Source organism: Chinchilla lanigera, unplaced genomic scaffold, assembly GCF_000276665.1.
Source record: "Chinchilla lanigera isolate Chin_1 unplaced genomic scaffold, ChiLan1.0 scaffold00021, whole genome shotgun sequence".
Lineage (NCBI taxonomy): Eukaryota > Metazoa > Chordata > Mammalia > Rodentia > Chinchillidae > Chinchilla > Chinchilla lanigera.
The window spans coordinates 18729714-18755588 of NW_004955422.1; the positions used below are offsets into that span (position 1 = coordinate 18729714).

Genomic DNA, 25875 nt, shown 5'->3' on the forward strand with positions numbered 1-25875 from the left:
ATGGCACAAGAGAATGTTAGACATATTCTCCAGAGGTAACTTACGTTAAATATGTTGACTGACTGGATGGAATGGCAGTTATAGGGTAGACGATTATTTCTCTAACAGAAAAGACCTACATTTCTAAACTATTAGTAAGCACTGTAGTTTGTTTTCTATCAGAAATGGACTGGCCAGTACACACCTATAATCCCAGCACTCAAGAGGCTGAGGCAGGAGAATCACCACCATCAGTGGGAGTCTGGCTTGGAATACATAGTGAAAACCTGCCTCAAAAAAAAGGGGGGCACCAGGGGAAGAAGCCTTCATTGGAATAAGGCTGCCTGCCCGGGTTCTTCTCCATAACCTTCTTCCTTTGTAAACTACAAGTCCTATCTACAATAAAGAAAATAACTGCAGTAATATTCACCCAAAGCTGAGATTCTTAAACTTTAAACTTTACACCCTCCCCTTCAAGGTACAAAAAAAGGACCCAGAAACAAGCTCAAGCAAGAATTCTTTCAGAGCACACATACCCTAAGTTGAAAAACCATTTATTTCACTGGAAAGATAAAAGTGATCCAACTCTAGGTCTAGACTTTGGGCCAAAAGAAACCCAAGAGCAGGGGTGACTCTCACCGAGGTCATTCCCAAATCCAACACCCACTGGAGGCAGGAGGCAGGGAGGAGACAGGCAGCCCCCACCACAGCTTCTGCATACAATGAGGCCTGCTGGGAAAACAGAACATGAATGGGAAGCTACAGAAATATTAAACAACAGCAAGAATAGGATAATGGGCACTAGGAGGAAAGGAAAGGAGGTCTGAACTTAGCAAGGTAAATTAAGGTCCACGGTTCCTGAGGGACTGAATGCACAGAGCCGAAAACGTCCCGGAGACAGGGTACCAACGAAGGGTGTATTCTCATGCACAACCGCAGCTTGGAATTTCAGCCCACACACATCCCACCTGAAAGAGAGCACAATAAGGGGCTTTACAGCAAAGCTCAAAAGGGCTTTCCTATGTAAAACTTCAAAGAACATCTTTATAAAGTCTGATAATGTGATGCTTCCTTTAAATTTACTTGTACTCTTCCCCAGTATCATCATAATCTCTCTACAAGTTTGAAGGCCAGAGAATTAGAAAGGCTAAATAATCCCAGATTAAAGCCTCTACGTTAAGTAGCAAATCTTTCATAAGAGTTGGCAAAGACATTCCATTGCTCTTGATGTTAATATTTGCATTCCCCAGAAAAGGTTAATTCTACATCACACTGTCATCAGAGAACACAAAATAAGGAAAGGCTCTAATTAACTCTGGAGTAAAAAGGCAATGGTACATTTCAATCTGGGAGTTACTGCCCAAGGCAATGTCCAAATTAGAAACCATTCAAGGTCTAGACAAAAATAGCTGAACTAGTGTTCAAATGAGTAAGTTCTACGATCTGAGGACATCCAAATCTGCCTAGGAAGCAATTAACTTTTGAAAGAGGGTACTAGAGGACAGGTATAAGGTATGGCAAATCACTCGAGTTTCTGCCCCAGCCCAATTGTCATTTCCTATCCAGTGGGCCTAGGCAAGTCACTACTTCCTGCCCTAATTAAAAAGATGACAAAGAATCACCTTCACTCCTACTACAGGATTAAGGGAACAATGGTGAAGTCTGGGACACCCTAAAGGTTACTCTAAGGGCTTTGAGTATTACCCTTAATGTACAATAGGAACCTCAAAAACCTAGAGCCCAAAGCTAGTAAGCATAGGAGGAGAATGTATTATTCAAATAGTTCCAAATGGATCATGAGGCTCAAAACATTTGGTAGAGGACAAGCCAGAGGACTCAAGGTAGAGCTGACGGCTCAAGAATATTACATGTCCACAACTACTAGTGGGAAGAGGAAGGGAGTAATCTGCTTATGGCAAGGCTCCCAACCCTGGATTCCAACATTACCAAAATAAAACTAATACACATGTACACATATTATTATGTATCTTGAGGAAGGGGAGTATGTCAAGCAGCACTGCGAACAGTCAAAAAAACACACACACAAACAGGCTGTCATAGGGCAGATTTAGCATAGTAATAGGGGGGCACTCTTGGAATGAATCTGAGCAGAGCAACTAAGTTGATTTCAGAGTCCGTGCCCAGACTTCCTTACTGAACTTTGTAAGAGAGATGTGTTCTACTTCTCTCTGCCCCACCTTACCAAATAAATTCTAAACATAAAAAGGCTGAACTGTTCAGGAATATCAGAAACACACTCCAAGACTAAGATGATGCCATGTTGGTATTCTTCATAGTAACTGGGACCTGAGCAGTGATGACCAGTTAACTATATTTACAGAATTTATCATTAGAGGTCATATCAGACCTTTCACATAGCATGAAGCACACAGAAAACTTGAAGACCTTAGTAATGTCACACCCCTAGGAAACTCAACAAAGACTCTGAGGAACAGCACATCTAAGACAGAATATCTGGGTCCCATATCACTTCACTTATAGCCTAAGATTCACCAGCATATCATTCTTTGTTCTTCCAGGCACGATCAGATAGACTCCCATTATTAAGAGCCCCAGAAAAATAGCCATGAGGGTCAAGGACATTTACTTACTTCAAAATAAGCATTTAGGACTTCTCCCTGGACTCTGAACCATGCTACTAACCTCACCCTAATCTGCAAAAGCAAGCAAGCAAGGCAGCCTAATTGGAGCCCTTTAGGCTGAAGGAGGGATGACAAAACCAGAACAGGAGACACCCCACCACTCTCACCTCAAGCTTTAAAAGGCTGAGTACCGCGCCCGATCCGCATACTGCTCCCGCTCATACCGGGCCATGTCGTACAGGGAATTCCGCGCGGCTGCAGAAGCTTGGGACAACTCACTCTCATGCCCGTAACCGTAGCCCTCTCCAACAGTGGGGACTGGGCCTGTAGCGCGACGCAGGGGGCTCCGATCCCGCCCGTAATATGAAGTGGAAGCTGCAGTAACAGCAGCAGCGGCTGCTGCTGCAGCAGCAGCTGTGGCAGCAGCAGCTCCTGAGGTCGGCAACAGGTGTCTATCGTAGGGATCGAGAGAGGTGGAGGTGAGGTGACTGGCCATGGTTGTGTTCTGGACTTGTGGCAGCTGGGACAGAGTCTGCTCTGCGTAATTATATGCAGAAGCAGCTGCAGCTGCCACTGCCTCATAGGACCGGGCAGCACGGCAGCGCTTGTAGTAGGCATCGAGCGCTCCGTACGCGTTGTTGTAATACAACGAATCCCCATAGCTCATGGTGTAAGGCGTACGCACTGCTCCATATTGCTCATTATATTGCTCGGTCAAGTCTGCCACGCGGCCCGAACGATCTATTGGACACTCTTTGGACCAGTGCCCCTCTTTCCCGCACCGATAGCAGCCGCTCTGGTCTCCCATCCCGGGCGCAGTCCTAAGCCGGCTGGTGGACAACTGCACGTGCATTCGTTTGCCTTGAAGAAACAGACGCAAGAACGATTGCTATCACTCTTAGTCATAGCCCAACCCCCTACCCCAGTCATTGGTCATAACAGTGGCTTCACCTAGACAACTCTTAATGCAGGATTCATCAATGCCAAAAAGACTGGAGAATTTTTAAAAGCCTAACATATAGATCTAATACAACCTCATTCAGGCAAAGATCAATTAGATGAAATTTTATAGCTATCACACCATTTTCCTGCTAACCAAAAAACTACACTAGCTTGAAAACATTTCATCCATTGCCAAATAACTAGGCAAAAAAAAAAAATCTCCCAACAGTAACCCAACATCAAAGGAATTTAATTAAAAATAAGAATGCTCCAGAAGTTTCTGACCTCTCCAATCTTCACTGTCAAGATTGACTTCATTAAATGTAAAGGTCAGTTTTACCTCCCCCACCTCAATTAAAGACAATGGAATAAAAAAACTCTTTAGTTACCACGGTTTAAGAGTGATCAGGATTTGATCCAAGGCAGGGTATAGAGCAGGCAAGTTTCAAACTACATCTCTGGAAAAAAAACACTCATGAACTGGAGAGGCTGGGGGACACAATACAAGTTGAAGCAACTTGTTTTCTCCCTTAGCTGGATCTTTTAAGTAGCTGGTTCTAACAATTACTCTAATAAGGATTCCTTACAATGTAATTTTAGGGACCCTCCAGTAAGGTCAAACGAAAACAAGGGATGCTGTTCACAAAATGCCTTACTTTGTTTCTGGAAGATCATAAAATCAAGGACAGGGATATAGCTCAGCAGCATAGCACCTACAGCAAGCTCGAGGTCATGAGTTCAATTCCCGGTACCCTCTCCCCGCAAAAAAGAATATTATGAACTCAAAAAAGGGGGGGATGAGTAGAAAGTGGACAATAATCAGTAATAGCACTCAGTCAACCAAAAATGCTCAATTTACCAAGATTAAAGTATCTTTCCTTCTTCAAGTATGTGAAAGTCTAGGGCCGGGGATAGCTCAGGGGCACAAGCGCCTGCCTGCCTGGCAAGCACAAAGTCCTCAGTTCAATTCCCAGTACCCACCCCCCAAAAAACAACCCTATAACATGCATCTAATATTTTTTTGAAAACCACAGTTTATATTTTGAAAATGAAAAAATTTTACTTCTAGAAACGTAACAAAAGCAGAAAACTTCTGAAAAAGTTAAAATTAAGCTCCAACATACCCAATCATCTAGATGTCAAAGAGGTGGTTAGAACTAAGGAATCAACAGGTGGGTCCCTCTAATATTAGAAAAGTGGTACTAAGCTAACTTCATTGTGAAATTCAAGTTAGGGTCTAACAAACCAGAAAAGAGAGTGAAGGAACCAAAATAACAAAAAAAAAAATGTCACTTTAAACACCATTTCTGGTAAATTTAAGTTGTAAATCATTAAAAGAACTAAAGCAATTAAATACTTAAATGCCTTAAAGTACTGTGTCTACCTTTTGCCCACGGGACCACTTAGGCACCTAACAAACCCAGAAAAAACAAATGCAACCAAGAAACTAACTTCACACATTCAAAGCACAAAAGCTTCTATAAAAGCCTAAGGACTTGGCAATTCTAATGCCAGAAAGAGATGGTAAATCTTTAAAAATATATCTGAAATAGATTTGAAGTGGGCAAATTCATAGGCCCAACAATGAGAAACTGAAAGGGGAAAAAAACCAGTCTCACATATATCAGTGCTGAACACACGCACACGCACACACATATACACAGAAAACTTTACTAGAACAGTATTAGGAAATTACACCTTGTAGGGCATGGTGGCACATCTGAATCATAAATTTAAATTCTGGCTGGAAAATTTGGCAAAACTCGTCTTAAAATTAAAAAACGCTTGGGGATGTAAGTCCTGAATTCAGTGACCAGTACCACCAAAAATAAAGTAAATTAGATGTGGTGACATATGCCTATCATCCCCACACTGGGGAGGCTAAGGCAGGAGGATTGCCACAAGTTCAAGGTCATCTTGGGCTACATACTGAATTCAAAGACAGTCTGAACTACATAGTGAAACCCTGTTGCAAAAAAATGAAAAGGCTGTTGGGATATAACTTAATGGAAAGGCACTGGGTTTCAAGATCCAGCAGCATCCCCTTCCAAAAAAGTAGAGGTTGAAGATGTAGCTCAGTGGAAGGTCATTTACGTAACATGTTGAGGTTCTGGGTTCACTCCCCAGCATCGGAGAAAAAGAAAAGAAAAAAACAAATGCAAGAGTAATACGGTAAGACAGGTGTGGTGGCACATGCCTGGAATCCCAGCACTTGGGAGACTGAAGCACCATCTTTTCAAGTTCAAGGCCAACCTGGGCTACAAAGTGAGCTCAAGACCAGCCTGAACGGCACAGTGAGACCCAGTCTCAAAGACCAAAAAAAAAGGAGTAATACTATGAAAAATTATGTAAAAATGAGCATTAACTTAGCATCAGAGCTAACCTATGGTTCAGATTACCAGCTGCAAGGATAATGTCCTGAATCAGACCACACTGTCTTCCTCAGCCCCATGTAACTACTACTAACAGATATTACTTCTATGACTAGGTTAAAGGGTGAAAGCATCCAAAAATTAGATACTGTAGTATCTACAATCCTCCACAAGAACAAACTTTGCTCCCAATTAAGTTGTAGACAAAACAATCCTCAACCTGCCAATTAAAAGACAGAAACTAGACCTGAGAGACCTGCTAAACTCTTAAAAAGAAAGTAATACACAGCAATGCCCATGACACACAGAGCACCCATTACATGGAGAAATGATCATACCTCCAGATCGTAAGACAGACCTTAATTTGAGAAAAATGAACAAAGATGGCATTGAAACACAAGGGGAATCTGGGGGGTACTGTCTTGTTCATCTTAACGTGGTCAGAACACAGGTTTGAAATATACTCATGAGTTATGGGGATACAATGTAACTCAGAAGTTAATTACAACCAAAGGGAAAAGACTCTTGGACACTGGGGACTCAAAGTGAATGGAAACAACTGAGAGTTTAGTTGGCAACTCACTATCAATTACTACCTTTTTTTTTCTCCAGTTACTACCACCTGTCAAAATCTTAAATCAAAAAAAGGTATTAATACCTTCCAAATAAAGTGACAATCCACATCACCCATGCTACCCCTCCCCCACATAAAAACAAATTCATCTAATCAAAGCTCCAAGGTAACAATGCTCACCAAATTATTCAAAGATGTTAATGTCAGCACACCCCCAAAACCATTTGTTTTTTTGTTTTATTTGAGGCAAAGTCTCACTATGCAGTTCAGGCTGCCCTTGGACTCATTATGTAGCCCAGGTTGGCCTCAAACTTGTGGCAATCCCCCTGCCTCAGCCTCCCCAGTGCTAAAATCACAGGTGTGTGCCACCATGCCCAGCAAGAACCATTTTAAAACATGCTATTACTGCCCTAAATTCTAATGGCTCCTCCCCACACTTCTGAAATCAGACTTTTTAATTCTAGACTGGCTTTCAAAACATAACCCTTTGGTACAGCCACATGCAAAATCAATTAGAGCTGTGCCCTTTTAAACATCAGTTATCTTTACTGAACAGCTAAGAGCTGACTGAGGTAAAAAATGGGGAAGCTTCACTGGAATTCCACTCCTGAAGTGGTTTTTTTTGTTTTTTTGTTTTTTGTCTTTTTGAGACAGGGTGTCACTATGCAGTTCAGGCTGGCCTTGAGCTCACCTTACAGCCCAGGGCAGTCTCGAACTCACATCGATCCTCCTGCCTCAGCCTCCCAAGTGCTGGGATTACAGGCATGCACAACCACGCCCGGCTCCACTCCTGAAGTGTTTTTAATTGATTCTTTGCATATCATCTACTGTGCTGAGACAATGAATTCCCAGTGAAACACAATGTACCCTACTACCAAAGGAAAAAAAAATAGTAATAGAAGTTTTCAAGAGCATAGGATTTTTTGTTTTTTGAGACATGGTCTCACTGTGTAGTTCAGGCTGGCTTCCAACTCACAGCAATCCTCCTGCCTCAGCCTCCTGACTTTGAATAGTGCTGGGATTACAGGCGTACGCCACCACGCCCAGCCTAAGAGCAAAGGATTTTTAAACTGAGAGGCCTAAAAACTTTAGGGACTTCAAAGGAAAACCAAGCAGTTCTTTTTTTTTCCCCAAGAAGCATAAACTGCCTTAAGTAAAGCTTCTAAATTACATCCATCCTTCATTTCAACTAGCCCATCACCCAGTTAATCTTTCACCACCAACCAGCCAGTATTTCTCTCAGCCCCAAAACCCTTTTACTCAACCAACTTTTTTCAGTACATAGCCTTGTATTCAGCTCTCTCCCCAAAGAGAGTGGTTCACCTTGAAACTCAGTGTTATCAAGGCCTCTGATAGCCTCCACTGCATCTTCTGCCCGTTCCATGTGTACAAAGGCATAATCTTTCACGATGTCACATTCGATGACTGGACCATACTCCTCAAACTTGGCCCGAAGCTCTTTGTTGGTACAGGTGGGACTGATGTTACCCACGTGCAACTTGGTTGAAGCTTTGCTCTTGTTCTTGCTGGCTTCCACGTTGATGTTCACCCCGTGCAGCTTGTAGTGGTGCAGGTTACGGATGGCATCCTCTGCTGCTGTCTTGTCCTCTATGTGCACAAAGCCATAGTTCTTAATGATGTCACATTCCAGCACCTTCCCATACTGCTCAAAGAGTGAGCGGATCTCTTGCTCTGTGGCCTCCCGGGGCAGGTTTCCAATGAACAGCTTCACCATCTCGACCCAGCCTGAGGGAGAAGGAAAATTATTTCTCACAAAAGACCTTGGTCTCATACCAGTTTTTTTAAATCACTAATACATCTCCTTTCCCTCTAGCACATATTTCCAATTTCCTGTCTTACTCACATTCAGACCTCCACACCATAACTAAAGGGAATTATGAGTAAAGTGAGACCTGCAATAATACCCACCACAGGACCTCTAAAGAAAGAAGCTATTAACAGGGAGGTTGTCAGTAGACAAAGAGAGTTGGATACCTCAAAAAGGAAACATGAAAAATGTAAGAAGTACAAATTAAGAGCTGTGGGATATACAGCTTTTCAGTCCACTATGAGAACAATCGAAATTCAAAAGTTTAACTGAACTGGGCTTGCTGGGTGCCTAAAATTATTGTATACGAACTTACCTTTCCTCTAGTAATAACCTTAGAAGCCACTGTTTCCGGAGAAGTGGGCCTTGTGGTAGCTATGTTTAGTTGTTTTCTTTGGAAGCTAAGGCCGCAAAACTCGCGCCAGATTGCTTGCCAGGCGTGGAGACTACAGAAAATTTTGGAGTAGGGAACGCCTCTCTAGAGGTACCGTCCCATAAGCTCTTGTAGAATGCAGAAACGCAGGACCGGAGATTTTAGATGAATTTACCAACAATGTTCCAGGACCTGGGAAATTCTTAAGACTGGCTTGTAAATGCTAAGCTCAACAGAAGTCGGGCTTAGCTGGGCGGAAAGCCGAGTCAAGTGGGGCACAGGACAAGGTGGAGAGAAAGCAGTTCCCGAGGTGGTGGGGGAAGGGCTGCTTCGGGATTACCGCGCAATATCGAGGACCTGAGGGAGCTCTCAGGGAAGTTGCGCAGGCCAAGACCCCACTAGGTCACCCCAGACGCCCAAAGGAGTGAAACAGGGTATAACCAAACGAAAGAAAAACAGTGAAAAGGCTTGGTGTCTCTCACCGCACGGAAATCTGTAGGGCCTCTTCCTCGCGGCGCGGACGCTTCCGACAAAACGCTAAAATGGCGACGACCGCAGCAGTGACTCTGGGTAGAGAGGGGGAGGTGAGCCTACCACAGGATTGGCCGTTCAACAAAGTCAAGGGCGGGCGTCTCCGAAGATCCTCTTCCTGATTGGCTATCGTGAAAGCCAATTACCTGAGAGGCCTGGAAGAGGTGGAAACGTCAGTAACCCCGAAGCTTTTATACGGAAGCCAGTAAGCACCAACCTAGAGAAGCCGGACCCCTTGATTGGGTAAGAGGTCCGCGCGAGGGAGGAGCCACAGACGTGGGCTTCCAGGCGAGGTGCGACCCGCCATTAGGCGGGGCGAGCGAGGGCCGTGGGACGGCAGTGTTTAGCTTCATGGCGGCAACTTTGTTAACCTTCCACATTTCGCCACTCCCACGTGCTCGCCTTGACAGTATTCTGAGCTCCATTTTACCATCTATTCCAAATTTTTCCTTCCAAGTTCCCAAATGCCACACCCTTGCAACCTGGATGCTTAGACAATAGCTTACATAGACACAGATGCTATGTAACAAAAAAATTGAGGTCCCCAGCCACAAAATACAACTTTCTCCTTCGGCCAGGAGTTCCTACTGTAGCCTTAAAAGCCTCGAAGCCCCACCCCCCCCCCCCTACCGCGCGCACCAAAAAAAAACAAAAAACAAAAAACCTGAAACCGTCAGTGGGCACATTTTGGAAGGTGTACCGGCCCAGGAAGCACTGAGGCCGTTTCCTCCTGGAACCAGCCTGCCTTCCCCCAGGAACCAGGATCCTTCCCTTCAGTATCAACTTGAAGATACTGTAACCATGAAGACTGAAAAGAGCCCCCCCACACCACCACCACCCTACCCTGAGAAAAAAACGGGAGCAGCAAAGATTTTTGTTTTATTTTATTTTATTGGGCGCCATCAACCAGAGCTGTAGGTTTAAACCCTCTAAAACCGACCTTAGAGGGGAAAAGCATTGTCACAATCAGCTTTAAACAAATACAGAGAACATTCTACACAGGGTCCAGCTCCCTCACATTCTCATTCTCACCCTTTGGCTGCTTCATGTAATCCCATATTCACTGAGTAAACCACCTCATCCTCAAGACCTTTTGCAAAGCAGCTTTTGAAGAGTGAAAAGGCAATGGCAGGGGTGCAAAGTGCTGGATGGAAGAACTTAAAACAGGTGCAAACAGGCTAAAAGCAGTGAACTGTTGATGAGGACAGGGACCATCAGGAGTGTAGATGACACACATAGAACATACTATTACCCAAAGCAGCCACAAAAGAAAAGGAAAAAAAGGAGAGAGGAGTTTTATAAAGAGAAAGGTATCATCAGATAACTACAAAGAGTGAATTTCAAAACCCACGTGACTCAGGAATCCAATGGTAGAAAACTGGTCAAGAACTTTTAGGTGAGAAAACTAAGATCAATTAAAATGTCAAAGTACATTTATAGATGTGGTCCACCTCACTGTGGATTCTGATGCATCTTTTAAGACTGAGTAAAGGCCACAGCGAGTAATGAAGAAAACTAATTTTGTTAGTCAGCTGCACATGCCCTAAGGGGCTTGGCAGTAGGAGGTGATCTCTGCCAAAAATCTCATCTCCTTTCAGTTTCACCTTCCCAATTTTTTGTGTTCCAACCTCCCAAAGTATCATGACATCAACCTACTTTAAAACTAGAACCTCTACAGATCCACAGGGGACACTAGCCATACAAATCTTATCAGAATCATGAACATCAAGACTACTGATCTCTTCTTGGGTTCTCCCAACCTAATTACTTCATTTCCCTTCAGAAAGCCTATTAGAGCCAGGCGTGGTGGCCCACACCTGTAATCCCTAATCCCAGCACTCAGGAGGCTGAGGCAGGAGGATCCTTGCGAGTTCAAGACCAGCCTGGGCTACAAAGTGAGCTCAAGGCCAGCCTGAACTCCATAGTGAAACCCTGTCTCAAAAAGACCAAAAAAAAAAAAAAAAAAAGCCTATTAGATCTAGTTATAGCTCAGTTTGAAAGTCATCAAAGTGAATGAGCCACATTAAATCACTTCCTTTTTCTTTTTCTCTTTTTTGAGGCAAGGTCTCACTATATAGTGCAGGCTGGCCTTAAATTCTCTTATGTAGCCCAGGCTGGCCTAGAACTCACAGCAATTCTCCTGCCTCAGCCTCCCAAGTGCTTAGATTACAGGCATGCACCACCAAACCTGGCTTTTGCTTTTTAAAACCCATTACAATTTGAGGGATTTCAAGCTTCCCTCCCTTGACTGTAATACCCTACCCAATCTAGTCCTTGTTAGAATTTCCCAATCTGTTAAATCACCAGTACCTCTACAGACACACTGGCCTTATTCCAAGCTCATTCAAATTGGTGCATTTTTTCTTTAAGTCCTTCATTGGCCTAAAGATATCCTTCTACTCCAACACTGCCTTGCAACTCTATCCCATGAATCCATGCTATTTTTCAGAATACTATCATTTGAAATTGTACTTGTTCATTTTCTGCCCTTTTCCTACTCTAGCAAATACTTGTTCTTATTCCATGCTGTATCACTAGCATTAGAATTGTACCTGGCATGTGGAAGATACCCAAATATTTGTTGACTAAGTTAACAAAGGGATACATAAGTCAATTTCTTCACAAACAAAAGGAGAGAACTGACTCAATTTTTTGAATATCAGGTTAAGAACCTGGACAGAAAGCTAAGGAGGATGTAGCTGAGCAGCAGAGCACTTGCCCAGCAAGGCCCTGGGGGATGTGGGTGGACTGGACCGGACACTGAAGAATGCAAACATGCACCTTTATTCATATCACCCATAACTTTCCAGTCTCCTTCAAATGAAAAGCAGGTGCCCAAAAGCCAAAGACAATCTGTGCCAACAGCTTTTGAGTACTACTTTGACAAATGCAGCAAAATTAACCTTCAGGCAGAAGTTTATAGTTTGAGTAGCTTCATACTGATATACATTTACCCAAATATATTTTACTAAGAACTAAAGAAGCCTAATGCTTTTTTTTTTAATAAGATATCTGATCCAGTCCTCTTACTTACTGCCCAGACTATGGAGAATAACACTAAAAAAATTGCTAGTACAAAGTATGGACTACCTCAGTGAAATGACAGGAGAGAAATACACCTTATCTGAACACTGTAGATGCCATTTTGATGACTTGATGATTTAGTGGATCCCCAGACCTTTCACACTTCTTGAGACAGAGCTTTGCTAAATCACTAAACTGTCCAGGCTGGGCTCCAACTTTAGATCCTCCTGCCTCAGCCTCTTGGACTGCTAGGATTCTGGGTGTGCACCATCACATGTGCCTTTTTTTTTTTCTTTTTTAGACAAGGTCTCACTATATTGCTCAGGAAGGCCTCAAACTCTTTAATTTCAAGTGATTCTCCCACCTGTCTACTGACCACTGGGACCACAGGTGGAAGCTACCACACCTGGCCATTCTGGTGATTTTTAACTTATAATCCATTAAGTTCCTAAAAGGTAAAGTGACTTGTCCAAAACCATCCAGAAAGCTGACATTCTGTTGGAGCCAGTAAGGATATATTCTAAGGATAAATTTTCAACAAAAGGAAAAGTACTACATGCATATAATTAAGAAATGAATGTCAAATGTTGTGGTATACACGTGTAATCAAAGCTCTCAGGAGGCTGAGGCAGAAGGATCAGAGTTCCAGATCAGCCTGAGCTACATAGTGAATTCCAGACCAGCCTAAACTACATGAGACCCTGCCTTTAAAAAGAAAAAAAAAAAAAAAAAAAGGAGAGATTTTTAAAAAAGGAGAAAGCTTAGACTCTTGAAGGGAAATTAAGAGGTGAATCCACATTTAGAGGTAAACATAAAATGTCAATGAAAACTACTTAGACTTAAATTATTGGATAATCTTACTACTTCCAAACTCCTTAGGGGTGAATATTTAGAACTTATACTTCTAGTAACTCTGGATCCTGGTTCAGAATTGAATTACAGGTCTGATAAGATCTCAGTGTTTTTCCACAGTTGCTCCTTCCAATCCTACTGCCAGCTACACTTTCCCACTTAATTAGCCTTCCTTTTTTTTTTTTTTGTCTTTTTGAGACCGGGTCTCACTATGCAGTTCAGGCTGGCCTTGAGCTCACTTTGTAGCCCAGGCTGGTCTCACACTTGCAACAATCCTCCTCCCTCAGCCTCCGGAGTGCTGGGATTACAGGCGTGCACCACCACACCCAGCTATTTAGCCTTCCTTAATGTCCCTACCCTTGTACAGTAAACTTTCTTCACCACACCCAAAAGAATGTCATCCCAGAACACAGAATAGTGCTACTAGAGACTGGTGGTGGCCAACACTGCCGGCAAGTCACTTCTACGCACTGCCATCACTGCAAAAACTCACTGCCCACACAGTAATTTCCTATGTGTAGCACCACATCTACAGCCAAAGTCTTTTGCTCAATGTGTGTTCCACTAAGCCATCCCAATCTTGTCAGAATGCTCTAACTTATTTCTACAAGATGGCCAGCATTTAATCAGAAGTTCTCATTTAACCTTCTCAACACTTAAAAGAGCATGATGATTACAAAGCCCAGAGTGATTCAAATGCCCGGTTGGATTCCTTGATCCACCGTTTTGTTACTTTGTGATTTTTTTCAAAGGGATGGGCAGGCTAAAGACTGAACCCACACTTGATCCTAAGAAAGTTACTTTACCTACAGCCCCAATTGTCCCACTCATAAAATAGGTTTTGAAGTATCTAATGCATTTTGGTGCTATGAGAATTAATATATGAAAAATCTGTTTTGAGATGGAGTCTCACTATACAGCCCAGGCTGGTCTTGAACTTTAGGTGAACTCGCTTCAGCCTCTCTAGAGCTGGGATTACAGGTTTACAGGTGTGTATCACTACAATAAATACTGGATGACCAAGTGGGAGCAGAGTTCCTGGTATATCCAGTATCACACAACTAAGAGAAAGCCAGGAATTTAAACTGAGAAATCCGAGACAACAGTCTTAGTTAGCCATTCTCTCAATAACAAGGCAGTTTTTAAATCAAATCCCACCTCCAGAAAGTATTTTCTACTGGGACTGCCACGTCCTTTCCTTCCTAACCTACCACTTAGGTCTAACAATATTTGTAACTTTATTTCACTGAGGTAGCTCTGACTTCCAAACTAGCAGTTTTCCCTGAGACAGTCAAAGGGCTTAGCTTCCTGAGCACATTTCAAGCACTATGAACACACATCTTAAATGACTTAGAGGTAGACTGAAACCCAACTTTAGCAATCTCTTTTTCTGGAAAACTCTAGACTCTAACCCTTTATGACTTTTTCAAAGGCAGGTGTAAAATTTAAGTATAAATTTTCCACATACTATCCATCTTATTACCTAGCACACTAATCCATAAACCTATTGTTTGTTTTTGTTTTTAGACAGGATCTTGCTATGTAGTCCGGGCTGACCTCCAACTCACCTGGATCCTCCTGCCTCAGCCTCTTGAGTCCTGGGATTATAGCCAAGTGCCACCACACCTGGCCCTACTAAGTATTTTAATTTATTCAACATTTATGTCACAGTCCACTGACCTGGTTTGACAGGACAGACTGACTGGAGAACCAACAGACTGTGCAAGGTCTTTTGGAGAGCTTAACTGGAGGGTCTGACTGGGAAGGTAGCCTACCAGGAGAGTGACAGTCCCCTTACCTTCAGTACAATACACAGGGCTCCAGGTCCACCCTAGACAAAATTTAAAACAAGGTCCAAACCTCAGAATATACCAGGCTGATGAGGGTAGAAGCCTCTATGTGGTTTTGTTCAAGGAATAAACCAACTAAAAATTCCTCCAATGATGGGACAGGTTGTAGAGGTGATAGGCATAAAGTTGAATGATCCAAAGATTGGCTGACAGCCCATTTCCCCAAAGCACATACTAAATATTTGTCTTCCCATTCACTAAACTCAACTTTCCCCAAGATACAGAACCTTGGAAATCAGAAACTGACAAAAAGCAGTTATGAATGGGTTACAGGATCAACAAAGATGGTATAATTTAAGTTAAAAAGGGGAGACTTTAAAACAATCTACAAGAAAAAGAAAAATGAAAGTGTTTTAGCTTTGTAGCTCCTGGCTTGAATAAGAAATCTGAGGGATGAGGCAGCAAGGACTTCAGGACCTAAAGATGACAGGCAGACTGATAAACAGGCCAGGTTCCTCTGAAGAGTTGACGCTACAATAAAGAACATTAACACTGGCCCAAGGACACATGAAGCTGTTATTGTAAGAACCTTAAGATTGAGACAGTGGCAGAATCCTTACTGGAGAGAAAGGAAAATACAGAAAGCCACAAAAAGAAATACTGCCAAATACACAGCCCACAATCATGGCTTTACAATCAACCCAGTTTTCCAGGGTAATAATCAAAGCTTAGCTTGTTAATTTGACCCTCAGATCATTCCACCATCACACAACAAAGTAACAGGAAATCTATTAAACTCCTCTTCCCATTCTTCCCCAACCCTGCAAAGAAATAAGGCAGAGCAGCAAAGCACCTTGGAAAGCAAAGCAATGAGCAGAAAGGGAAGCAAAAAAAGAGCAATTCTCCCTGAGATTACCCACAGTTAGCATCCACAAAGAGGTCATTGTTGTAAGACCATAATTTTTTTCACCCTGGGCAGAGGAAGAGGACATCAGGGCAAATTATTCTGTTGTCGGCAAGTTCCCATGAAGCAAATGGAGGCAGACGACCCACCTGGGCTGTATTTGACTGATATGTACACACCTCCCCAAAGTCACCTTGCTCTGCCAGGCTCCCAAATCATCTCTAAAGTATCCTTTCCCAAAGGAGCATTATGTTTTCCTGTTATCAATCCAATCAACCAATCTTCTTTCATTCACCCATCATTAAGTCCAAGCCTCCATCTTGTCCTTGGTTGGAACTGCCATATTTTTTGCCCAGGTCCTCAACCCCCAGCTCTGGAACGAAAGTATAAAAAGAATCCTCAATTCTCACCCAATCCCAGCATCCCCACCTGGTTATGCTTGCACCCCACACCCCCTTTCCCATAGTCTGTCATCACACCCTCTAATACAAACCCAGCAAAAACACATCTGAAAACTTGTAACAGATGGGGACAAAGAAAGGAGTCTCAGGTGCTGTGATGGCAGGACGCAGGAAGGACGCTCCATGGTGAAGTTCAACAGGCGAGGTACCAGGACTCTAGCCAGAATGCCCCAGAACTGCTCCAAATTTTCCCTGCCCCACTCTTGCAACCACAGGGCAGTACCAGGCAGTGACATCACCCCCACCCACAATGGCTCCCTTCCAGGTCCCAGCCCCAGAACTCACTACAGCCCACTGCCTGAAGGATCCACTAGCCTTATAAATACCACAGCAGCCCATTTCCCACTTCTTGTAAAAAGCCACATCTCAGAACCACCCTGCTGGAGCAAAGGTTATTTCTGAACTGGAGAAAGTCAGGGAAAATGGTCTAATGTAAGCAGAGGAAAATGGGCATTATTTACTGTATTTTGGTGTAATCAATTCAAGTTGAGGACCGAGGACACCCATCACTTGGTCTGGACTCTCCAGTCCTGAAGATGGCACACTAGTAGGATGACAATGAGCTAAATCCTACTGGACACCAGAGAAATCAATTCTAATACCCACATTCAAACCCCTTCCACACCCACCCTAGGTTCTCAAGACTGTCTTCCTTTTAGCTGTTATGTCTTCCTGGATGTCAAACTGGCTTCTCTGACAGAGTGCAATCAAGACAATGACAACCAGGTTTCCAAACTGCAAATTGCCCCAAGTTTTATTTGTAGTCCATACAAAAGGAAAAAAAAATTAAGGTTTTCTAACACCACCTACTTAGGGAGATGGGGAATTGGGACTGTGCCACTCACCATCACCTAAAACATCAGCGGTGAGCAGGGATCTGGACACATACCAACTGACTGTCCCAACAGGATCTCAGTCTCAACAGTCTAACAAAGGGACAGCCAGGGGCCTCCTGGACTGCTGGCATAGTTTGGCGCATAGGAAATGGTTAAACTAACCCTTTCCTGGCCTCCCTTACATCTAAAAAGAAAAAGGCGCCGCCGACCTCAGTTGCAGGTTGCTTCCCCATCCAGATGACCTTAAATATCGCGCACAAAAATAAAAGGGAGCCAGGGGTGAAAAAACAAAAGAAATTCCCATCCTGAAGAGATGGGAGGCAGGGTACAGGGGAAACCGCAGATCTAAAGCCAATAGCAAGATGTACTGCTGAGGCGAAAGAACAAAGTAGGTTACTGCCAAACACTCAAAAGGATTATCTCCTGGGGAAGGCCCACATGGTAGAGGGAGGGGGTGAAAAACTGCAACCAGGAGAGGTATGGGCCAGAGTGCTTATAACCTGGGTCTGCACCCTATCTACCTCTCCTCTCCCTCCCTCCGTGTGGTGCCCCATCCCCAGGATGGCCCTACATGCGGCGCTGGTAGCCAGAGTGCATCTGAGCTGCCCGCAGGTAATCATTATAGGAGCCCGAATAGCGTGCGTAATCGGAATGGGCATCGGGCAGGCGACGGTAATCCAGCGAGGACTTTGTCGGCGAGCGGCGGAACGAAAGCTGCGACTCTGATAAACGGCGGTAATCAGAGAGCTCGGCTAAACGCCGGTCGGAACCATACCTAGTTAAGAGAAGAAGACAGTTGGTGAATGAGACAATTGAGGGGAGAGCTCCAGGTGGGCATGGGGGAGATGCCAATGGGGATAGGGAGGGTGTGATCACATTGGTCTCCAACAGTTTGGTTTCCTTTTGTCAGAAGGCTCATCACTCTATCCAGGCCAAGAAATCAAGCCTGGGTTCAACTCAGTGGGAAACCAAGCCTCCACTGAAGTCTGACCTGGCCAAGGTGAATTTTGGTCTATATTCCCAAACCACAAACGAACTATCCCCATCCCTGGGCCCTGTACAGAAAGATTTGGTTGTTTATCAACAGAACGGCGGACGAAAGCAAGGTCCCCAACTTCCCAGAGTGGACGCACCTCATAAACTTGCCTTCAGCCAGTGAGTGCCAAAGGGACTACTCTTTCACGCCTCCCTCAAAGCCAGGACAACCAGGTAAGAGGCTTAAGGATCCTTCAGACAGTGGGAAACGCTACGGGCCACACTCCTATAGCCAGTGTCTCCAATGGCACTTGGACTAGCCTAGACTGGTGACACTTATCCCAGCCTGACTGGTACCACCCCAGGCTGAGCACTACACTCCACCTGAACCCTGTTGATCAGCAAAGTACACAGACATCAACCCTCTGGGCCTCTTTACATCCCATAGGAGTAAAAGAGAGAAGACCGAGGGAGGGGTCAATGGCTCTAGTTTCCCTCCCATGCCAACCTCAGCCCCTTGCCCTAAGCCCCAGCTGGGGGCAGAGGCGGGGGGGCATACAGTACCTTTTCGACATGGCGACAGCCTTTTTGTAGGGATCGTCGTAGCTGGCCCGGGGTGGGGAGAGGCGGGTACGCTCATAGGGCGGCGGGGTACTGTTGGTGTTGGCAACGGCCCCCTGGGACATGGACAGGTAGGCTGCAGACGGCTGACCTGCCCCATCGTAGGCATTGCCTGGCTGGCCACGGTAGGAGGCAGCAGCCTGAGGATGCTGCTGGGCAGCATAGGAAGCAGCCAATGAGGCTGATGACTGAGTGCGGTAAGGAGCTGCCAGAGTGGCAGAAGGCTGGGCCCCATAGGCAGCTGCGGCACCATAAGAGCCAGTGGCTGCAGCAGCCGACTGAGCCCCATAGGAGCCTGACAAGCCCATTGATGCTTGAGCCCCATAACTATTCAGCTGGGTCTGGACAACCGGCTGAGCCCCATAGGAGCCAGCCATTGGGGTAGTGGCTTGTGCAGCATAGGCAGCTGGCTGGCTGGCATAGGCAGCAGCTGTGGCTGGCTGTGCCACATAAGCAGCAGGCTGAGAAGAGTAGGAAGCAGCCTGTTGTGCAGCATATGGGGCAGATTGGGCATTGTAAGAGGCCGAAGGCTGGGCATTATAAGAAGCTGCCTGGGCTCCATAAGCTAGTGAGGAGGCTACAGACTGGGCCCCGTAGGAGGCTGCCTGAGCCCCATAGGAGCTTAGGGAGGAAGCTGCTCCCTGGGCGTTGTAGGAGGAAGCAGCTGCACGAACCCCATAGGAAGAGGCAGCCTGGGCGCCATAAGAGGATGGCTGATTACCATAGGAGGCAAGGGAGGAGCCTTGAGCCCCATAGGAGTTGAGCGAAGAAGCCGCAGCTGCCTGGCCCCCATAGGAAGAGAGGGCTGAGGCTGAGGGCTGGGCTCCTCCATATGGGCCAAGTGAGGAAGCTGCAGCAGATTGGGAGCTAGGGCTAGCCAGCTGGCCCCTGTACGGGGCCCCAAGGGAGACAGAGGGCTGAGCGCGGTAAGAGGCTGCCTGGGCTGTCATGGGCTGAGTCCGATAACCGACACCCAAAGAGGCAGAAGGCTGGGCCCTGTAGGCAGCTCCCAATGACACTGAGGGCTGGGCCCGGTAGGTGGCTGGCTGGGCCGTCAGAGGAGCCACATAAGAGGCTCGAGGAGGTGAACGGCGCAGGGGACTGCGGTCGCGACCAAAGAAGGGTGGTGTGGGCTGACGGGCTTGCCCATCAAAGCCACCAGTGCTGTTGCCAAAAGCCTGCTGGTAGTCGAAGGTGGCAGAGAAGCCACCAGTTCCAGGGAATGCCGTATCCCCAGCCCCTGGTTTCTTGGTCTTGTCCCCTGACTGGACAGCCAGGCCAGGCCCCTTCTTCTGACCCTTGGTTGAGAGTTCCACGTTGATGCGCTTGCCCTTCACTTCTTTGCCGTTGAGCTGCGCGATGGCGGCTTTGGCATCTGCTTCCTTCTCCATGTGAACAAACGCGTAGTCTGATAAAGCAGCAGACAGAGGGTTAGCAATTAGGGGGGCAGGGCATGCTACCAGAGGGTTCCCAAATTGGATACACAACAGCACCCAGCTGTTGCCAGCTACCTCCAGGCCTCCAAACCCTCCTCTCCAGGAGCATGTCATAAAACGTGGCTCCCATGTAAGAAAGCTTCTGACTGTCCCAAACAATTGCCTTTGCTGTGGCTTCTTCCCCATTCTCCCCTTAACTGCTGCCACCTCTCCCAACTCCCTGGTGAGAGAGAAAGAGCAAAAATGCACTGCAATGCAAAATAAAAATCTTCACATCTTCTTTTAAGTATAAACCAGCACAAAAAATACACAAAAGTTCCTAGATGAGTAAATTATTCAGTGTTTTCAACCCAACCGTACCAAACTACTGACTACTACTCATCTTTGAGCTCTTCAGCACTGAAAATGAGCACTCACATTTTGCATGACCCATCTCTCAACCGAGGTCCAAATAAGGCAAGAGTTACATGCAATGAGCAAGCAGTTCACAAAATTCCTCCAATATAATCTCCCTTTTTCACATTCTTTCCAGTATTCAAAGCACTTCCATGCAGAGGACCTCACAACAATCTTATGAAGCAGCAGGACAAAGTATCATCATCTCTGTTGTACAGATGGAAAAATATGGTCACAGTTTCTATGCAACTTATCCCCAAACCAAAGCATATTAATACTAGAACCAGTCTCAGCTCTGCTATGCCCCTTTGCTAAACCAGTCTACCTCATGTATAAAGCAGGACTGTACAATGTGCATAAAAATGTAACTTAGAAAGGAAGAAGCTAGACCAGTATGCGAATGGAAACTAAACACCCTCCCCTAGGCCACGTTACATCCTTCACCATTTCCTCTTTAAAAGGACATACGTATACCTTTACCCCTTGAGCTTCTGCTCATAAAGCAGACTGTTTATAGAAAAGATATGGTTTCTTGGCTCTCAAACAAGAAGCTGCAACTAGTCCAACTAGCAGGTTACCTACCTGAGGATCTCATTTAAAACCTGAACGAGTTGTGCTGGGAGAGGATATAAGACAGGATGTTAATCTTAAAGCTCTATTATCTACCACAACTTTAGGACAGTGGAAGAAATTCTTCATGCCCATTCTCACAAACTACAATAGTGCCAGCAAGATCTAAAGATTCTCCTCATAACTAAATGTCCTGCACTTATTCCCATTTTGGACCTGTGACTACTTCTAGAAGGAATCCAAGTGCCAAGATCCAATCTGTCACATCAGTTTAAGAAACAAAAAGTTACCTGAATGAAATTACTAAGATTCCATTCTCCAAGGTAAGAAATCCTTTTAATGGCTTCCAAACAAGTATCCTAACTTCTACAAATATTCATTCTGAGACGCCCTCTCTAGCTGTTCCTATAAAACAAGTCATTTCCCTGGATTTCAAGACAATGCTACCAACCTCACAATTATCAATAGATAGCAGTCAAAAGTGTGGTACAGCCTGAGGGATCCCAGGCTAGGAATTAAAAGACTTCAGTGCTAAATGCAAACATCACTGACTGTTATAAGAGTAAAGGAACTCACCATATATTTCCCCATCTGACAAATATATCTTACCTACCTCAAAGTTAAGAGATTCAAATGAGAAGACAAAAGTGCCATGTAAGGTATAAACAGCTATAGAATGACAGGGAACTGTGATGATATTTCAAATACAAAACTAACCAGAAGCTTATTTCCCTATTACCTTTCATCTTTAATAAAACACCATCCATACATGCAAAATTGGAACCTACTACAGATACTAAAAAAAATAAAAATAAACTATCATAAACCTGTATTCAACATCCTCAGAGCTAGAGTCTAATTCCTTATTTACCAACTGTGAAAACCTAAGTGCTCCTTTCCATCTAGCCATAGGGTACTAGAATTATCCTCTGATCTCTCATCTCTCCTTTGGATATGGTTAGCCAAATTAACAGGGTCTAAGATCACTTTAAAAGCAAAAGCTGAGATGACCCTCAGAATGGCAAAACCACCTAGAGAACAAAATGCAAGCAGAAAAGTCCACTCAAAACTAAGAAAATTTGTTGGAGCTGGTGGGCAGATAGGAGGAAGACATGAAGGAGGAACAATCTCCAGGTACTGTGAGGTATTAAGGGAACTACACTATACTGTACTCCTGATCATTTTGTCCATAAACTCCTAAAATCAGAATGAGCTCGGAAAAACACTCAACAATAATCTCGTGAGTTTACAAGAGCAGCTGGACATCCCACTATCTACTGCCTACTAGCTGGGTTTTGTTTAGAGACCAAGTGGTGAAATTTGAAAATTGAGATTTCAGGACTGGGGATGTAGCTCAGCAGTAGAGTATGAATTCTCAGCATTACCAGGGAAGAACTGAAATAGAAAATTAAAAGCCAGGTATAGTGGCTCACACCTCTTAATTCCAGGCACTCATTTGGGAGTGTAACACAGAAGGATTGCCACAAATTCGAGGCCAGCATGGGCTATACAATGAGTTCAAGGCCAGCCTGGAATACTAAGAAAACTGAAGTCAGGCATGGTAGTACACACAGTAATTGCAGCACTTTGGGAAGCTGAGCCAGGAAGATTGGAAATTCAAGGCTAGACTGGACAACTTAATGAAAACCTGTCTCAAAAATAAAAATAGAGCCGAGCATGGTAGCACACGCTGTAATCCTAGCACTTGGGAGGCTGAGGCAGGAGGATCACAGTTCAAGACCAGCCCAGACTACATAGTAAGTTCAAGGCCAGCCTGAACTATATACATGAGGGGACCCTGTCTCAAAAAAAATACAACAGTAAGACAGGCAGGCAGGCTAAACGAACAAATGAACGAACAAACGAAAGAGGCTATGGATATAGTTCAGCATAAAGGCCCTAGATTCAATCCCAGATACAGGAAGGAGAGAGGGAGAGAACAAAAACAGTTTTTGTTTTTTAAACTTCACATGTACTATTCAACTGACAGACCATTTAGATGAGTTATGTAACAGGCAGGGGCACATAATAAAATTGTAACCAAATTATATCAGAAGTTTCTAAACCTGATGTTGGAATTCTGACTAGGTTGCCTAGCTGAAGAACCAGAGATCTGAAGAACGCCAGAGAAACCCTTGCCTAGACAGCTAGTTCAGGGAAACTTCAGAAAGAAACGTTTTGCAAAGACCTCCGAATGGTCTGGTGCCATCAAAATTCCTCCAGTACCAAAGCTACTCAAGAAAACTAATTTTTCCCATGCTGAGACTATAAAAGTATTTAAAATGAAACTAAAGACCTCTGTACAGAGTGACTACCCACCAAAAAAATGTTATTTTCCTTGTCTGACTTTCAGACCTCCCCTCAAGTCTGTAAGTAGTTCCTGAAACTAACAGTTCATCTTTCAATACCCAATAGGATGTAGCAGGGGAGAGTGGTTACCACTGTTGCTGTGCAGATTTTTGTTCTACAAATCATATCTAAGCTCTTGCAGTAACCAAGCAACTTTTTTTTTTCCTGTGAAATTAAACGGAGTTGGTTATCCTGTGCACTACCAAACTTCTATGCTTTTCAAAGACCTGACAGGGGTAAGGGTGTAGCTCAGAGGTAGAAGCCTTGCTCATTATGTACAAGGTTCTTGTTTTGATCCCCCCCGCACCAAAAATCAAACACCTGACAACCATCAGAAGACTCAAATACCCATTGCCAGCTTAAGAAATAAGTTAGTTATTACAAAGCCAGAGCCAGTCTTTTCTATTACATTCCTAACTTTAAAACCTTGCTTTCTTTTCAGGCACCACACAGTCTTCCTCAGAGCGCCCAGCAGGGAAGCCTAATTCCAAGTGGTCATGGACTTGCACAACCTCAGTTGAGGAAAATGCAACGTAGGATTAATGTAGAACAAGAACTTGTGTTCAACAATGGGCACTATGGCCCACTTCCCCCACATAGAAAAGACAAGGAATGGCTCAAAAGATATGCTTTTTGAGGACAGCAAATGAAATATCTTTGGTGAGAATGAACAGGTACCTGCACCCATATTTATTTCCTGCCTTCAAAGCTCCTCACACAGCATATGCGCAAGTTTGATACAAAAGTAGGTACAGGACATACTCTCAGATACTCTCAGGTCGCATCCTTGAAAGATGACAGGGCAAAGTTAACTTTCATCTAGTCCCAAGTAGATCACCAAACGGCCACATAAGAAGGGCTGCCCTATCAAATCTTGTCAGTATAAAAGAGTAAGAGCTTAGGGGACAAGAACTCAGACTGAAAAAAAAAATGGAGACACATTTTTTTCAAAAGAAAAGGAAAACTAGGAATCTGCCCTGGGGATTAAAAGTACTGTATTCAAACAATGACGACTACTAAGTAAATCATGGTTAGCCAATGTTTAATGAAAATTTTTCAAACGCCTCTGCCCATGTCCTTCTCAGCCACAGTATGCTCCCTTGCAAAGTCACCAAACTTATAAAAGAATGACACTACCCTGGAGCACTGGCTTGTCGTGAAGTCTACCCAGAAAACCTTCGTAAAACAGGCCACCTTCCACACGACAAAGATCCAGGTTTCAGTCGACAGATTAAAAACACGTATGAAGGAGTTGAAAAGCAGAGCTACCACGTGTAACCCACCAAATACTGCAAGGCCAGTGGTTCGGAAGGGGTCCCTCCTGTATCCACAAGTAGACCCAGGCCAGACAATACTAAAAGATCCCAGCCCGAGAAACGTCCAAGGGCCCCGTTACCTTCCACTCGAGAGTATTCATCGGGAGAGAACACGAGGGCGGCCTTGAGAGGTCAGCCCCCACCTTTTCCCTCTCCCCTTGCTCTGACCGACGTCTGCAGAGTAAGTGGGGAAGTAGTGAAATCTTGTGGGGAAGCCCGCTGCACGATCCGGCTTGTGCCGTCACTTCCCAATTTCCGCTCGGTGCCGGGCCCAGGAGGCTAGGAAAAGGCGCGCCCCCCGTACACTCGCAAGTCTTTAGCGCGTCTCTGACCCTAAGGCTCGGCTCACAGTGGCCACCGCACCCATCCAGCGCCGCTTCCTCCCATAAGGTGAATAGTGCTTGGACCGCAGGGCAGGGGGTGACTCTACCCAGAGCGCCCCCAACACCTCCGGCTCGCTCCCGCGCACTTCCCTACCCTTCCCAACCGCTCTGTGACCGACCCTCGGGCAAGGGGCGTGGCTAATAGGCAGAGTGCCCCGAGCGCGCCCCCGCCCCGAGCGCGCCCCCGTGTTACCTTTCACCACGTCACACTCGATGACGCGTCCGCGGCGCTCGAAGAGGCTGCGCAATTCCTGGCTCGTGCATGCAGCCGAGACATTGCCCACGAAAATCTTCCAAGTGTTCAGAGGCCTTGGGCGCGACATCTCCACCACAAGCGCGCGCCCCGGCCGCAGCTCGTGGCCGTGCAGGGCCTCGATGGCGCGCAGCGCGCCTGCGTTCTCGCGCATGTGCACGAAGGCGAACTGTTTCATGACGGCGCAGCTCATGACCGTGCCATAGGGCGCGAAGAGAGCTGCCAGCTCCTCCGGCGTTGTATCCGCCCCGTCGACGTTGCCCACGAATATCTTCATTTTGCCGCCTCAGCCGCCGCCTTCCCGGAGAGCCGGGACCCGTGCTCCAGCGACTGACGAGACGTCCGACTAACCGGCAGTCCTCCTCAGGAATGGCTGGCGACCGAGAACCCCGCCGCGCAGGCGCTCTGATCAAGCCAATCAGAGCATGCATCCCGCGGGACAACAGCCAATAAGAGACAGCGAGAGAAGATGCGCTCAGGCGCAGCCAATCCCAAAGGGTCTGGAGC

The 25875-nt window shown here is 45.2% G+C and overlaps 1 protein-coding gene across 8 annotated transcripts; it reads right to left on the reverse strand.

The window, feature by feature from the left end:
- Positions 1 to 516: 516 nt before the first annotated feature.
- Positions 517 to 25766, reverse strand: LOC102005721 (RNA-binding protein 14). Of its 8 annotated transcripts, XM_013513904.1 has the most exons (5): positions 9154 to 9326; positions 7794 to 8216; positions 3365 to 3443; positions 2750 to 3034; positions 517 to 947 (listed from the first exon to the last, which is right to left on the reverse strand). In XM_013513904.1, the coding sequence occupies exons 2-4, from the start codon at positions 8203 to 8205 to the stop codon at positions 2758 to 2760; spliced, it is 768 nt and encodes a 255-aa protein (XP_013369358.1). In that variant the 5' UTR covers positions 8206 to 8216; positions 9154 to 9326; the 3' UTR covers positions 517 to 947; positions 2750 to 2757. The 8 variants fall into 8 exon arrangements, with proteins under 8 accessions (XP_013369358.1, XP_005384440.1, XP_005384442.1 ...); XM_005384383.2 differs by having other exon boundaries at positions 2750 to 3443; positions 9154 to 9329; XM_005384385.2 differs by lacking the exons at positions 2750 to 3034; positions 3365 to 3443 and having other exon boundaries at positions 9154 to 9317.
- Positions 25767 to 25875: the final 109 nt, after the last annotated feature.

Bases quoted from the DNA above. Each gene is read 5' to 3' on its own strand.
- LOC102005721 (XM_005384379.2), bottom strand. From the start codon at position 25,645: ATGAAGATATTCGTGGGCAACGTCGACGGGGCGGATACAACGCCGGAG. The intron at 20,074-25,308 runs GTAACACGGGGG...CTGCTTTATCAG, and splicing joins CGAGTGTGACGTGGTGAAAG to ACTACGCGTTTGTTCACATG. The intron at 17,845-18,608 runs GTACTGTATGCC...TCTCTTAACTAG, and splicing joins GCTGTCGCCATGTCGAAAAG to GTATGGTTCCGACCGGCGTT.